Source organism: Podarcis liolepis, assembly GCF_965112155.1.
Source record: "Podarcis liolepis genome assembly, chromosome: 2".
Classification (NCBI taxonomy): domain Eukaryota; kingdom Metazoa; phylum Chordata; class Lepidosauria; order Squamata; family Lacertidae; genus Podarcis; species Podarcis liolepis.
The window spans coordinates 108035866-108052129 of NC_139555.1; the positions used below are offsets into that span (position 1 = coordinate 108035866).

Below are 16264 nucleotides of genomic sequence, written 5' to 3' on the forward strand. Positions count from 1 at the left end.
TACATGAACTTGGGCCAACGCTTGTAGTTTAGTTTGGCCAGAACAGACTCATATGAATTATGAATGGATGGAGAGGTCTGCACTTAACAGTGCCAAACCAGACATGGAACTGCCACTGCTCTCTGTCCCTTTGCTATTTCCAACAGCCAGGAAAGTGAGATGGGGCTGGAGAGATGCAAATCACAGCATTGTACAAGCAAGAGCTTTTCCATGTCTTGTGTATCATCGAATGGGGCTCTCAATTCCGCAAAGTGATGTAATATCTATAAAAAGAGGGAGAAGCAGATCCATGCCACAAACAGTAAATATCACCCACGTATATCAATAAAACTGAGCACCTTGAGAGAATAGGCATCGTATTTTTCAAGCACATGGCTGCAGTTTGATCTCACCAAGTCCTCTTCTATCTGAAAGGCACAAACGAAGACGAATTGTTGTAGGACTATCCTTGAATGGCAAAGTGTGTCCTCCTTTTCTCCCCATCAACCTCAGGTTTAGAGAAACAGAAGGTTAAATGATGATGATGATGATGTTAGACTTATATACCACCCTTCAGCCAAATATCACATAGTTTAAAACATAAAATAAAAACAAAAATAAATAAAAACTGCTTCACCCGTGTATACCTGGAGGAGCATCTCCACTCGCACTGAGATCCAGCTCCCATGGCCTTCTGGTGGTTCCTCACTGCAAGAGGTGAGGCTACAGGGAACCAGGCAGAGGGCCTTCTCGGTAGTGGCACCCGCCTTGTGGAATGCCCTCTCATCAAATGTCAAGCAGATAAACAGCTATGTGATTTTAAAAGACATCTGAAGGCAGCCCTGTTTAGAGAAGTTTTTAGTGTTTGATGTTGCATTGTGTTTTTGCTATTTTTTTTGTTGGGAGCCACACATATGTTCTAGGTCTAACTGAATTATCACTGTCGAGACTTCTTACATTTCACTTCCCTTTGGCACCACTGTGTACAACTATGCCCCTTTGCAGACGTGTGTGTGTGTATGTGGTCTTCCAAAGCAACTACTCTATTCTGAACTTAAAAATGGAAAGCATAATGCTGGTGGTCAACAAAAGAGGTTTAAATACTGTCTCAAGGCAAATCTAAAAAAAATGTAGTATAAACACTGACAACTGGGAAACACTGGCCTGCGAGTGCTCCAGTTGGAGAACAGCCTTTATCAAAGGTGTCATGGGCTTTGAAGACACTCGAACTCAGGACACAAGGGAGAAACGTGCTAAGAGGAAGGCACGCTTGGCAAACCCACACCGTGATCAACTCCTGCCTGGAAACCAATGTCCCCACTGTGGAAGAACGTGTGGATCCAGAACTGGCCTCCACAGTCATGGATTCATTGTTAAAAATGTGTTTATGGAAGACAATCTTACTCGGCTATGAGTGAACGCCAAAGAAGATGAAGAAGATATATAGTGTGTGTGTGTGTGTGTGTGTGTGTGAACGCCACACTAAAAAGTGTTAGTCTTTAAGATACCACAGGTCTCCTGGCAGTTTTTGCTGCAGCAGAGTAGCACAGACTGGTATGGCTCCCTGCTAACCTGTTGGCAACTGTGTTCACAAACATACGCATGAACACTCTCTCTCTCATTTATTTCATAAAATTTATACACTATTTGATGGTTTTTTAAAAAACAAAACAAAACACCTCAAAGCAGTTTACAAAAAGAAACTCACCGGTTTCAACGCTTCATAATACAGCTCCACAGCAGACTTCCCACTTTCGGAGGGATCTACAGGGTATCCCAGAATGTCCGGATTCTTCTCCACCTCTTTGACTCTGGCTCGGATATTGTTCACCAGGTACCAGGCGTTGCCATTGCCGTCTGAATAATGGTTTAATTTCAGGCCATATTTTGCAACATATTCCCGGACAATTCTGCATGGAGGTAGAGAGAGCCAATGGGCGGATCAGAGGGGAAGAGTAGGAGGAAAGATGGTAACAGAGGGGAAGAATGGGTATTAAACATAAAGGGGTGTGTTTATTATGCCATTAGTCTTTGAATTCCCGTGTTTAGTTTTTCTGCATAGTTTGTTCCCTTATTGTGCCTCCTGTTCCGTTGCCATGGTCTACCAGGGTCTGACCCATGTCCCATCAGAGACTTTACTGTATAGGGTGGAGGAAACCTCCTCAAAGAACCACCAGCATCTCATTCACAGGTTGGTCCTCATCCATGACAGGGCCTTTTCAGTGGTGGTCCCCAGGTTGTGGAATGTGCTACACAGTGAGGTGTTCCTGTCTCCATCAAGGAGGGATTTGAAAAGGTTCCTGCTGACACAGGAATTTGGTGTCTGAAGAATACTGTTCCTGGCAATCTCGCGATGGATGTGTGTTTTTCACTGAAGTTGCTTTTAGGTTTGATCTAAAAAAGCAACACCTTTTAAACGTTTTTAATTATTTTTTAGAATGGTTTGATCTAAAAATTAAAAAAAGAATGTTTTGATCTGTTTTATAACATTTCTCTTTGTTCCTGTTTTTAAATTGTATACATGTTTGCCACCCTGGACTCCTTAGAAGAAGGGCAGCATATAAATTCAATAAATAGACAGGCAAAACACAAACAAACCCAAACACACTATAGGCCTTCTGGCAACACAGGCCTGCCACCATTCTTTGCAGTACAGTGGTGCCTCGCAAGACGAAAATAATCCGTTCCGTGAGTCTCTTCGTCTAGCGGTTTTTTCGTCTTGCAAGCAACCCTTAGCGGATTAGCGCTATTAGAGGTTTAGCGGATTAGCGGCTATTAAAGGCTTAGCAGCTTAGCGGCTAAAAGGCTATTAGCGGCTTAGCGGCATAGAAAAAGGGGGGGAAAGCGGGGGGAAATCGGAACACTCGCAAGACGTTTTCGTCTTGCAAAGCAAGCCCATAGGGAAATTCGGCTTGCGAAGCAGCTCAAAAACGGAAAACCCTTTTGTCTAGCGGGTTTTCCATCTTGCGAGGCATTCGTCTTGCGGGGCACCACTGTATCTCTGTCTTTCCAACCTCCCAGAAGCAGGGTTCCCTGCAATACTTCTGTCGTCCCAACTTCACAGAAGCCAAAGACTTTAAAATAAGCTGAGGACCCTCCCTTTAACTACCCAGCCAGCATCTCTAGACTGGCAGAGCCTACCAGATTTGATCAGCCTACACAAGAATTCCCTTGGCACTAGCTCTCTGCACAGACAACATTTCAGGTAGCCTCTTGCCTTAGCATGACTCATTGGAGCTGTCCAAGGTGCTGAAAGCTTATCACTTGGCCTGGGAGCTTCCCACTCCCACAGAACTGGACAGTCGCTGGTTAGGTTGCAACCTGGAGAGTTGCCTTTGAATTCTGCTGCTGGAACAGGAGACGAAAGGGATGTGGCTTCTCTCCCCCCCCCTTTATCCTCCCACCCCCTCGTCCCACACCTGCTGTAACAAGCTGGATCCCAGCAGGTGGGAAAGGGTGTGGACTAGAGGAAAACAAAACTGGGGGAAGCCCCAACTGTCTCTTCTGAATCAGGAGCAGAAACAAAGTTAAAAGGGGAATATCTCTAGCCTGCAACTTGGCAGTCATATGGCCTGTTGCTGGAGCAATCTCTCTCTCCCCTTCCTTCCTTCCTTCCTTCCTTCCTTCCTTCCTTCCTTCCTTCCTTCCTTTTCCCCAAAAGCTGGTTCCAAATATTCTGTCACACTCTAGCATGACCAAGAAGCAAGGCCCCAGAAACAGAAAGCCTGAATTCATAATGGCTGGGATCAGCAAGAGATTAAGGAACAGGTTCAACTCTTACCCAGTTGTGTCAGTGTACCTTTGCATCCTGACATATGGGGGAATGGCTGTCATCCATTCCTTTGAGGCAAAGAGGCAAAGGTGCTACATTTGGGGACATGATGAGACGGAGGGCAGCACATGCCCTCTCCCTCTGAAACTGGACACTCCACTTCAGCTGACTTTGATCATGCAGGGGAAGTTGTAGTGCGGAGGAGCCAGCGTGGTGTAATGGTTAGAGTGTCGGGCTAGGACCTGGGAGACCAGGGTTCAATTCCCCACTCAGCCACAAAGTTCACTGGGTGATCTTGAGCCACTCACTGCCTCTCAGCCTAACCTACCTCACAGTGTTGCTGTGGGGATTAAATGGGGAAGGGGAGAACCATGGAGGCCCCTTTGAGCTCTTGGGGGGAAAGGTGGCGACAATACAAATGCAAATAAATGAATGGATGAAGTATGCAATGACCAAACATTAAAAAAAAAACACTTTCTGACAGCAAGAGCAGTTCAGCAGTGGAACAGACTCCCATGAGAGGTGGTGGACTCTCCTTCCTTGGAGGTTTTTAAAACAGAGGTTTGGATGGCTATCTGTCATGGCTGCTTTAGCTGAGATTCCTGCATTGCAGGGGGCTGGACTAGATGACCCATGGGGTCCCTTCCAACTCTAAGATTTAGTGACCACAGGGATCCACTGCACACCACAGGGTCCCCTAAAATTGCAACGCCTCCCATCTCTGCACATGCTGCATGACATGATGATGGGCATTTTACCATCAGACTCATTTCAGTTTTGTTCTTGATTTTGTTCTCATTGAGTCACAGAATTGCAGAGTTGGAAGGGACACCCCAAAGGTCATCTAGACCAACCCTCTGCAACATAGGAATCGCTGCTAAAGAATCCCTGACAGATGGCCGCTGAACCTCTGCTTAAAAACCTGCAACGAACGAGAGTCCACCGCCTTCTGAGATAAGTCTGTTTTACTGTCAAACAGCTCTTACCATCAGAAAGCTTTTCCTAATATTTAGTCAGAATGTCCTTTCTTGCCATTTTGAATCCATTGGTTCAGGCCCTTCGGAGCAGCAGGAAACAAGCTCCTTTCACCTCCTATGTGATAGCCCTCCCTATATTTGAAGAAGAGTAGAAGAAGAGTTTGGATTTGATATCCCGCCTTTCACTCTCTTTTTAAGGAGTCTCAAAGCGGCTAACATTCTCCTTTCCCTTCCTCCCCCACAACAAACACTGTGTGAGGTGAGAGGGGCTGAGAGACTTCAGAGAAGTGTGACTAGCCCAAGGTCACCCAGCAGCTGCATGTGGAGGAGTGGAGACGCGAACCCGGTTCACCAGATTACGACACTACCGCTCTTAACCACTACACCACACTGGCTCTCATTTGAAGGTGGCTGTCATTCCAACTCTCTTTTCTCCTGTCAAATGTTATCAGCTGCACACCACCATGGGAATATCACTGCCCCTTCTTACCTGTGGCTGAAAGGCAGGCGCCTCGGGCCCAAATCCACATACCAGCCCCCCTCGGGATCACGGTAAGTCTCCATCCTGCCTCCCACACAGCTGCTGGCTTCTAGAATTGTCACCTGGGGGTGGGCAAAAGAAGAACTATAATTGCAGTGGTTGCAAAATGGCCTCCACTGAACAATGTTGAAGAATGTCCCCATGGGAAAGGGCCAAAGTGTTTGTTTTGTGAGAATACCCAGTCCAATATTTATAGTCCTGATTATAGCAGCTTTCCTCAGCCTCCAGATGTTGGACTGCAACTCCCATCAGCCCCAGACAGCATGGCAAGTGGTCAGGGATGATAGGAGCTGTAGTTTCTGGGGGGCCGAAAGCTGAACAATCTGTCACTGGCACCTTATTCTAGGCAGGTTAAGCAAATTATATCATTCAGGTGTCAGAGATGTCTGGTGACTCATACTGATTTCATTCATTCATCTCCGGTGAGTTTGTAATTAAGACTTACAAGCCTTGGATATTGGCTGTTACTTTTCAGAAGTTGCTGCCACATTGGATCTGCTGGTGTTATTCTTATTCAAGGGCAATTATCAACTTGCTGTCAGATTACTTAGCCTGAATGTTCAGCCTGCTAAGTTTGCCTGGAAGTTACACTGTTGAGGAATGCTTGATGCCAGTACTGGGGACTGGCAAAATAGACAAGATCAGGGGTAAAGTCTGCTCTCAGAATGGACTTAGGCTGGTGGCACTGAGGGGAGCAGAAATGGACCCTGTTGATACCTTATTGAAACACAAACTGCAAGAAGCATCTTTCTGTAGAAGATGCTACTAGAGAGTGGGGACTGTGCAGATTCAAAATGGCCAAGTTTGCAGGAACATCAGCTTTGAGTTCATTGAGTCGGAAGGACTGGGCAGCGTGCTTCGGGCATGCAAGCGCTGACTTGCATTCAGCTGCTGCTGAAGTTTGGGTTGTATTGTGTAGGCCAGGGGTCAGCAAACTTTTTCAGCAGGGGGCTGGGCCACTGTCCCTCAGACCTTGTGGGGGGCCGGACTATATTTTGGAAAAAATAATGAATGAATTCCTATGCCCCACAAATAACCCAGAGATGTGTTTTAAATAAAAGCACACATTCTCCTCATGTAAAAACACCAGGCAGGCCCCACAAATAACCCAGAGATGCATTTTAAATAAAAGGACACATTCTATTCATGTAAAAACACGCTGATTCCCGAACCATCTGTGGGCCGGATTAAGAAGGTGATTGGGCTGGATCCGGGCCCCGGGCCTTAGTTTGCCTACCCATGGTGTAGGCTCTTCTTCGGTGGTTGGGGCAGACTCCCCTTGGGAGGCACAAAACAGCTGGAAGGGTGCAGATGCCAGCAGTGTTGGCTCTGGATTCTGGAGGGCTGGTGGGCAAGACTCCTTTCCCTCCAAGAGTCTAGCTCCCCTCGACTTTCACAGGCAGCTGATTCTCCTCATCACCACTGCTGCCATTGGCTTGCTTGCCAGGGAGAGAGCCAATCAGCAGGCAGTGGCGACTGCTGCTCTGCCTCCCAGCCACCACTTTTCCCTAAGGTGGAAAAGTGCAGCTGTGTGCAAGTCGAGTGGGGAGCAGCCTGCAATTGCTGCTTTGTTTCAGTGGGGTTTCCCTGTACAACAGCAAGGTCAAGCTTCTTCACTTTATCTGGGGAAGGGGCATGGCTCAGCGGCAGTGCATCTCCCTTGCATGCAGAAGATCTCAGGTTCAATCCCCACCATCTCCGGGTATGGTTGAGAAAGACCCTGTGTCTGAAATATTGGAGAGCTGCTCAGTAAACAATCCTTAAGCTAGGAGGACCATGGGTCTGTGTTATGTACTGAGTTGAATAGGATCCAAAATGCAGCAGTCTGATTGGTCCTAGAACAATAGGATCCAAAATGCAGCAGTCTGATTGGTCCTAGAACAATAGGATTCAGAATGCAGAAGTCTGATTGGTCCTAGAACAATACAGCAGTGTGATTGGTCTGCAGGAGCCACCCAATCCAGCTCCAGGTGGAAGGGAATCCACAACCTGATTGGCCTACAGGAGAATCCCGGAATGAGCCAATCACGTGCAGCCCATTGTGTAAATAATGTATATAAAGCAGATACTTTGGGGGAACTTTCATTCCTCCTCACCACTATGAGCTGAATAAAGAGCATGAAATCCACTCTCGACTCCGAGTATATTTCAGTCTGGTTCAGCAAAGGAGAGTTTCCTACGCTCCTATGTCTGCAACTTCAGAGATGTCTCTTCCTTTGCTCACCTTTCTAAGGTCAGTGCTGGATTAGGGCCCTGATCTACAGATCTTTTGCACACACCAGGATGCCCACAGACACCAGTGCGCAAGGATCTTTGCATGCTCTGCTGTGTTACAGATGTCTGGTCCTGGGACAGGAGGGCAGACAGCAGAATAAATTTTGGTGGGGGGTCGGAGCTAGCTCCAAAACAAAATTGAGAAAAACAGGGCACGAGACATGTAGGTGAATTATGGTGCTTTCAATCAGCTAACATCTTGAAAACGTCACATTCTGGAGGAACTGTTTGTCAGAGATTACCCAAGGTCCCTGAGGGAAAGGTCTGTTTTTCTGGTTATGATTACAGTTCTGCTTCAGAACAGATGCACCTGTATAAATAAAGCCACAAGATCTGACTCATTGGCAACGGCTCTGTTGGGAAACCAGACTGCTGTGCCTTGGTTAGCTCCTTGGCAAAGCGTCAGCCGATTTGGGGTCAAAAATACATGGGTGATCCTGACATATTCTGGATCTCCATTCCCATGCATGGCATAGGAAGCTGCCTTTATACTGAACCAGATGCAATCAAGCCAAGCAAAACCACTTGTGCAATGAAGGGATGTAAAGGTAAAGGGACCCCTGACCATTAGGTCCAGTCATGGCCGACTCTGGGGTTGCAGTGCTCATCTCGCTTTACTGGCCGAGGGAGCCGGCATACAGCTTCCGGGTCATGTGGCCAGCATGACTAAGCTGCTTCTGGCAAAGCAGAGCAGCGCATGGAAACGCCGTTTACCTTCCCGCCGGAGCGGTACCTATTTATCTACTTGCACTTTGATGTGCTTTCGAACTGCTAGGTTGGCAGGAGCAGGGACCGAGCAACGGGAGCTCACCCCGTCGCGGGGATTCGAACTGCTGACCTTCTGATCAGCAAGTCCTAGGCTCTGTGGTTTAACCCACAGCACCACCCGCGTCCCTAATACAGGGATGTAGCCGGGGAGAATTTTGAGGGCAAGATGTAGAAGCCCAGAGGGCCAAATTCCACACCCTGGCTATCTACCTTCCCCATTCTCTTGAATATGTCTTGCACATTGTGGCATGGCAGGTCACCAATAAAACAGAGGCTTGCAAGATTTGCAAAAACAACAAAAGAAGTGATCATGCCTGCCATCTACATATTTAATTGCCTGGCGGTTTGTGCAACTGCACACTCCGTGGCCCACCCAGTTTTTTCATTTGTTTTTCATAAGCTTGCCCTGCAGCAGAAAATAGTAATTAAGTCCTGCCAGTTGGCCCTGTTGATGGGGGGGAAGTATATAGCAAACGTGCTGATCCGGGTTATTGGACTGGAATGAGCCTGCTCTGCAGAAGCAGAGGGCGGGGGGGGGGGGGGCAGGCAGACGGGGAATCTAGGCTGAGTGAAGCTCTTGTTTTTCTACTCGCACCTGGGTCTCAAGTGGAGCCAGCATCCCCTAGAGGAGTAAGGCTGCTATTGGAGCCACCCAGCCCCCGAACCTGCCAAACTATGCTGAGGAAAGCGACGGTGTAAGACGGGTCGCCGACGGGGCATCCTCTGGATTTTGGGGAATACAACTCCCATCAGCTCCCAGCCAGAGTGGGATGATGGGAGCTGTAGTCCAGAACATCTCGAGAGTACAACGTTGACAGGTGCCACCATGATGAAAGCTGTATATGCCGTAGAGGCCATATCGTTATGCCTAGGACCCTCGTACCTACGGGACCGCCTCTCCCGGTATGGACCTTAAGGTCCATAAGTAGTAACACCCTAGAGGTCCCGGGCCCTAAGGAAGTTAAATTAGCCTCAACCAGAGCCAGGGCCTTTTCAACACTGGCTCCGGCCTGGTGGAACGTTTTTTCTCATGAGACTAGGGCCCCGTGGGATCTGATTTCTTTCCACAGGGCCTGTAAGACAGAGTTGTTCTGCCTGGCCTTTGGCTTGGAGTCAATTTGATTCCCTCCCCCTCTTCCTTTTTTCCTTTTTCCTCCTGTGATGAGGCTGCATTTTAATGTTTTAATGTTGTATTTTAATCTTGTTTTTAAGTTGTACAGTGGTGCCTCGCAAGACGGAAAACTCGCTAGATGAAAGAGTTTTCCGTTTTGGAGGTGCTTCGCAAAACGAATCTCCTATGGGCTTGCTTCGCAAGACGAAAATGTCTTGCGAGTTCCTGCGGGGGTTTTTTCCTCCACCCCCTTTTCTATGTCGCTAAGCCGCTTATCACCTGATCCGATATGCCGATAAGCCGCTAAAAGCCGCTAAAAGCCACTAATAGCGCTAATCCGCTAATCCGCCAATGGGCTTGCTTCGCAAGACGAAAAAACCGCTAGACGAAGAGAATCACAGAATGGATTCTTTTCGTCTTGCGAGGCACCACTGTATTGATTCAACTCGTTTCTATTAACCCTGAGTCCGGCCTTGGCTGGGGAGGGCGGGGTATAAATTCTTCTCCTCCTCCTCCTCCTCTCCTCTTCTTCTTCTTCTTCTTCTTCAGGAAGGCTATCCTCTGTTTATTATTGGTTGTTAGCTGCCCTGAGCCCGGCCTTGGCTGGGGAGGGCGGGGTATAAATACATTTGTTATTATTATGATTATGATTATTAAGAAAGGCTATCCTCTGTATTCTCAGGCACCAGAAAGGGGGACACCTTTTTAATTTCCCACAATACCGTGGAGGGATGCTGTGTCAGGAGCACTGTGGGAAATTAAAACATCAGCTCCCAAGCCCAGTCATCTGGAGCAAATGTTTGTCTAAATGGGAGCCCAAGGCAAGGATCAATTATAGTCCCTTCCAGAGTGCTGTGTCCCCAGCATGTGCCTGAAAATGCCAGGCTTGGTACTTTGATATGTAAACCTGGCTCCATAAAGACCAGGGCTTGAAAACTGGAAGACAGCCTCGGGAATGCACATACCATCCTCCTCCTATTCCCTCAATCCCTTCTGAGGACAAATTCTCCCTTGTTGGCTTTAACAAGTGCTTTTTTTCTAAAAAAAAATAATGTTCAGGGGTACTCTCATTTTCCTACTCATATTGAAATACTGCCCTTCAATGAGGCCAAACGTAGATTCACAAAATGTTTAGGGGCGTGCGTACCCCTGCGTCCCCCCAGAAAAAAGCACTGGCTTTAACCATGGTTTAGCATTACATATACGCTGAGGTTAGCTATGGTTCCTATTCAGGTGCATTCCCAGTGCTAGCTTTAAGCGTGGTTTGCAAGAAATCAGGATTACATCTGCACCAGGTCACACTGGAAGCAACCCCTTGGTTTCCCCCAGAAGATGCACAACAAAAGAGGCTAAACAACAATCTATATTTCATACACGTCCATCATTTTCTTTTCCCGGCTTGCAAACCCGTGTGCAGAAACCATTGTCCCAATTTTTTAATCATTTGGTAGGGCCACTCTGGGGTTGCTTCAGAGACTGGATCAGCCTGAAACACTGCCTTGTGTCTTTAAATCCAAACATCCTGAGCGAGATAAGAGTTTGGGCAAGGTTGGCTGAAGATTGTGAATCAAGGGGGCGGGATTTGGGCTTGACTTACAGGAAAGTGGGCAACCAGGGAGAGGGCCTTCTCGGTAGTGGCACCCATCCTGTGGAACACCCTCCCATCAGATAAGCTTTCTAATGTGTAATGCTTCATTATGTTTTTATATACTGTACTTTATGTTGGAAGCCGCCCAGAGTGGCTGGGGCAACCCAGTCAGACGGGCAGAGTACAAATACAAAATTGCTGTTATTATGCAACCCCTGTCTCACCTGCCCTTGCTTCTCACCCTGCCAATACCTCCCCATCTCCTTGGCCCCATCACCTTGTGTCCAGCATCCAGCAGCACTTTCCCAGCTGTAAGTCCAGCAACTCCGGCTCCCACAATCGCAATCCGTCTCGGTTCTTCAGTTTTGCCCAGCCCATCCTTAGCAATATCCAGCAGCCCCTCATATTCTGGATCCTCAAAACATCTCTCTAAGGGGCTGGGCATGCTCTTCCGCAGCAGGAGCAGAGCGGCAAGGCCCAGAAGCACTAAGAAGACACACAAACATCAACAGCCTAAGAACATAAGAAGAGTCTTGCTGGATCTATTTTAATGGCTTGATTCTTCAACATCAACTTCGTTGGACTGGTCATGTTGTGCGGATGCCTGATTATCGTCTTCCAAAGCAACTAGAATGGTACCTCGGGTTACAGATGCTTCAGGTTACAGATGCTTCAGGTTACAGACTCCGATAACCCAGAAATAGTACCTTGGGTTAAGAACTTTGCTTCAGGATGAGGACAGAAATTGTGCAGTGATAGCGTAGTGTAGGCGGGAGACCCCATTAGCAAAAGTGGTACCTCAGGTTAAGAACAGTTTCAGGTTAAGAACAGACCTCCAGAATGAATTACGTTCTTAAGCGAGGTACCACTGTACTCTACAGTGGTACCTCGGGTTACATACGCTTCAGGTTACAGACTCCGCTAACCCAGAAATAGTGCTTCAGGTTAAGAACTTTGCTTCAGGATGAGAACAGAAATTGTGCTCCGGCGGCGCGGCGGCAGCAGGCGGCCCCATTAGCTAAAGTGGTGCTTCAGGTTAAGTACATTTTCAGGTTAAGAATGGACCTCCATAGCGAATTAAGTACTTAACCCGAGGTACCACTGTATTCTGAACTTAAAAATGGAAAGTGCAATGCTGGTGGTTAACGAGATTTAAAGACTCTCTCAAAGGCAAATCTAAATAAATGTAGTATAAACACCAACAACTAGGAAACACCGGCCTGTGAGCACTCCAGTTGGAGAACAGCCTTTACCAAAGGTGTCATGGGCTTTGAAGACACTCAAACTCAGGACGAAAGGGAGAAACGTGCTAAGAGGAAGGCATGTTTGGCAAACCCTCACTGTGATCAACTCCCGCCAGGAAACCAATGTCCCCACTGTGGAAGGAAGTGTGGGTCCAGAATTGGCCTGCACAGTCACTTACAGACTTACTGCTAAAACCATGTTGATGGAAGACAAACTTACTCGGCTACAAGTGATCACCAAAGAAGAAGAAGAAGAGTGGCTTGTTCTAACAGTGGCCAACGAGGTGCCCATGGGAAACATACAAGCAAAGATGTGAGGCTACTTTCCTCTCTCTTCTGATATCTTGTTGTTGTTTTTTTAAAGTAATATTTATTGAAGTTCAACAAACATTTAGAGAATTTCAAAATTTAAACTTAAAAAAAATAAGAACAAAGAATAACCCTACTAAAGTACAGAAACAAGACACATAGAAAAAACAAAATAGAAAACAGTTTACACAGAAAAAAAGAAAAGAAAAAGAATCAATACTTTCATATCATATACTTCATTTACTAGTTTCCTGACCTCCTCACACCTCCCTTTTTGTATTCCAGTTCAGATATTTAATTCAGCAAGTCCTTACCCTCTATCACTTATCCATTACTCAGCATCTTAACCTATTATAAATATATATATTTTCCTCCATTATCAATCCATATTTACATATTCTTGTTAATCTTTTTACCAACACCACTTATTTTCAATCCAACATCCCTTTAACATTCATTAATTTTACAGTATTTCTGTAAGTAGTCTTTAAATTTTTTCCACTCTTCTTCCCCCACCTCTTCTCCCTGATCTCGGACTCTGCCAGTCATTTCTGCCAGTTCCATGTACTCTATCACCTTCATCTGCCATTCTTCCAAGGTGGGTAGATCTTGTGTCTTCCAATACTTTGCGATGAGTATTCTTGCTGCTGTTGTAGCATACATAAAAAAAGTTCTATCCTTCTTTAACACCAATTGGCCGACCATGCCCAGGAGAAAGGCCTCTGGTTTCTTCAGGAAGGTATACCTAAATACCTTTTTCAGTTCATTATATATCATTTCCCAGAAAGCCTTAATCCTTGGGCACGTCCACCAAAGGTGAAAGAATGTACCTTCAGTTTCTTTACATTTCCAACATTTATTATCGGGCAAATGATAGATTTTTGCAAGCTTGACGGGGGTCATGTACCACCTGTATATCATTTTCATAATATTCTCTCTTATGGCATTACATGCCGTGAATTTCATACCTGTGGTCCACAACTGTTCCCAGTCAGCAAACATAATGTTATGACCAACGTCCTGTGCCCATTTAATCATCCTCTCTCTTCTGATATCTTGGCAACCACATGAATGCCCACGGAAGATAGTTAGCTCTTCATTGTCAAAGCTGACACTTACAGTAGTTTCCTCAGCTCCGAATACCTGCACACACCAGCCTTGCATCTAGGCAGCTATTCTATGCTCTTGTTGCAGCAACAGGGGGCCATGCCCCCTTCACCAGCTTATGCACCTCCCCACAACAGGCTGCACACATGCAGCCAGAGACTATGCCTTTGTGGAAACTGCCTCTGCTCTTCCCACTTCTGTTCGCTCCTGGTTCTGGGAGACAGTGGTGCAGGAGAGGGTCAGGAAGCATCCGGCCCTTCACTTGCCTGACCTGCTTCTTCCTCCAGCTCTGAAGCTTCCCCTGCCTCTGATTCTCGCCTCCTGGCTGGTACAGGTCCCCACAAATCCATGCTCCCCTCTCCCGAGTCAGACTCCAGTAGTCCTGGTTTCCCCAGGCACCAGCTGTGCAATACATGTGTAGCTGCTGCTTGTTTGTTCTGCGGGGTCTTGGTTTCTCCCCTCCAAGAAGCTTCTCTACTTTGAAGATTTGCTTTTGCAAATGTACTGCAGTGGCAATATCTTGCTGCTGAGGGAATGGGGTTCCTCACGACAACAACCACCACCAGCAGCACTTCTCAAGGGCCACAGCACTTGCAGGTTTGATCATTTGCACAAGCATTTTATTGAACAGTGTCTACCACTTTGCCAATGAACACAGCACTCCTTTCATTTCGTGCTGCAAGGCTCAGTACCTGGTCCACAAACCAGAAACTGAAACAGGAGCTGAAACTCGCTTGTCTCAAGGCCAGATGCGGAAAACTATATTCTGGTATTTTCAAACTACAAGATCTTATTTTGGATTAGAGGCTTCAGTATGACTCAGAGGGTTTCTCCAGACTGTTTGTAGTCATGATGAAGGAAGTCACAGTGTATGATTGGTTGAGAGATCAGGAGCTACTTCTGGCAAGCAAAAACACTTTGTCCTTCGAGCCGGAATCGAACCAGCGACCTAAGGATGGCTTGGATGACAATCTACAGTCCTCCGCTCTACCAGCTGAGCTATCGAAGGAACAAGCCCAAAGCTCTGCCTTGTTCTTTTCAACTTGGGATGCGGCTTCCTTAAAAAAAAAAAAAAAAGGCAGCGATTGGCCTACAGGGCATGGAACTGGAATTTCAATGAAAGCTTCCCTATATTCCTTGAGAAATCTTGGCACAAAGTCATGACACTGCAGAGGCAAGGGTGGCAGCTGTTGATGATGGATGACAACATCATCAAAAGATGCACGCTGACTGCAAGTCAATGAACTGAGATGAGGGGGACCCCTTATAACAGAGATGGGGAACCTGTATGCCTATCCAGAAGTTGTGGGAAGTACAGCACCTAAGAGCCCCAATGGGCAGGGATGATGTTTAGTCCATAAACATCTAGTAGAGGTGTGATGAACCTTTGGTCCTTCCAAATGCTGCTGAACTACAACTCCCATCATCCTTGGCCATTGGCCATGCTTGCTTACGCTGATGGGAGTTGTAGTTTAGTTCATTCATTCATTCATTTTATTTTTATGCTACTTTTACACACACACACACACACACCATCCTCAAAGCAGCTTACAACAAGGGACACGTTACAGCAAGGGATATATTTCAAACAAACACTACAAAAACACTTCTCCCCTACCTGTTCTAAAGAAGAGAAGTGGCCTTCTCAGGCCCAAAAAGAAGGGATGGAGCTTTACCATGGTCTTTTATTTCGAAAGCTTTTCATGTTTCAACACAACAGCCTGCTAACCATTGTGCTGGTTTCTGCCAATGAAGCAACTTAGTTTAAATCCAGCCCAGGATTTTTAAAGGTTATGCTTGTGGGTTTTCTTACTATCTTTATATATATATATATATATATATATATATATATATATATATATAGGTTTTGGTGTCTTCGGGTGTCTTCCCGTGTAAGAGTTGGGGTGTCTAGGCGACGTTTCGACGAGGTCTCACTCGTCATCTTCAGGCTGGTGCTTTCGGCTTCTTGTTACTGGAACAGAGCAGGATCTCAGTGTTTGAGTTCCTATAAATACTGTTGAGGGGGTGTGGTGTATAGCCTCCAACGTTCTGGGCAGAGAGGAAGTTCCCAGGTTAGTGTGCCTTTTCTTCTTTTGTTCCTTAATTACTTGAGGGATATCTTGAGTGATTTCTTGAGTGATATTCTGAGTACCACTTAGGTGGGTCATTAAGTGTGGATTAGTTGCTAAAGCTTTCGTGTCTTGACCTCTTGAGCTTGTGAAGAGTTTTTCTGAGAAGATGGCTAAAAAAAACTCTTCACAAGCTCAAGAGGTCAAGACACGAAAGCTTTAGCAACTAATCCACACTTAATGACCCACCTAAGTGGTACTCAGAATATCACTCAAGAAATCACTCAAGATATCCCTCAAGTAATTAAGGAACAAAAGAAGAAAAGGCACACTAACCTGGGAACTTCCTCTCTGCCCAGAACGTTGGAGGCTATACACCACACCCCCTCAACAGTATTTATAGGAACTCAAACACTGAGATCCTGCTCTGTTCCAGTAACAAGAAGCCGAAAGCACCAGCCTGAAGATGACGAGTGAGACCTCGTCGAAACGTCGCCTAGACACCCCAACTCTTACACGGGAAGA

The 16264-nt window shown here is 46.4% G+C and overlaps 1 protein-coding gene across 5 annotated transcripts in view; it reads right to left on the minus strand.

The window, feature by feature from the left end:
* The window catches only part of LOC310701532 (L-amino-acid oxidase-like), a 33731-nt gene that overhangs the window by 2210 nt on the left and 15257 nt on the right, over positions 1–16264 (minus strand). For all 5 annotated transcript variants that reach the window (XM_083492556.1, XM_083492559.1, XM_083492558.1 and 2 more), the window contains 4 exons: positions 11288–11496; positions 5219–5331; positions 1688–1889; positions 339–407 (listed from right to left, as the gene is read on the minus strand). In XM_083492556.1, the coding sequence (XP_083348682.1) occupies positions 339–407; positions 1688–1889; positions 5219–5331; positions 11288–11496 (593 nt within the window). The remainder of the gene's footprint in view (positions 1–338; positions 408–1687; positions 1890–5218; positions 5332–11287; positions 11497–16264) is intronic.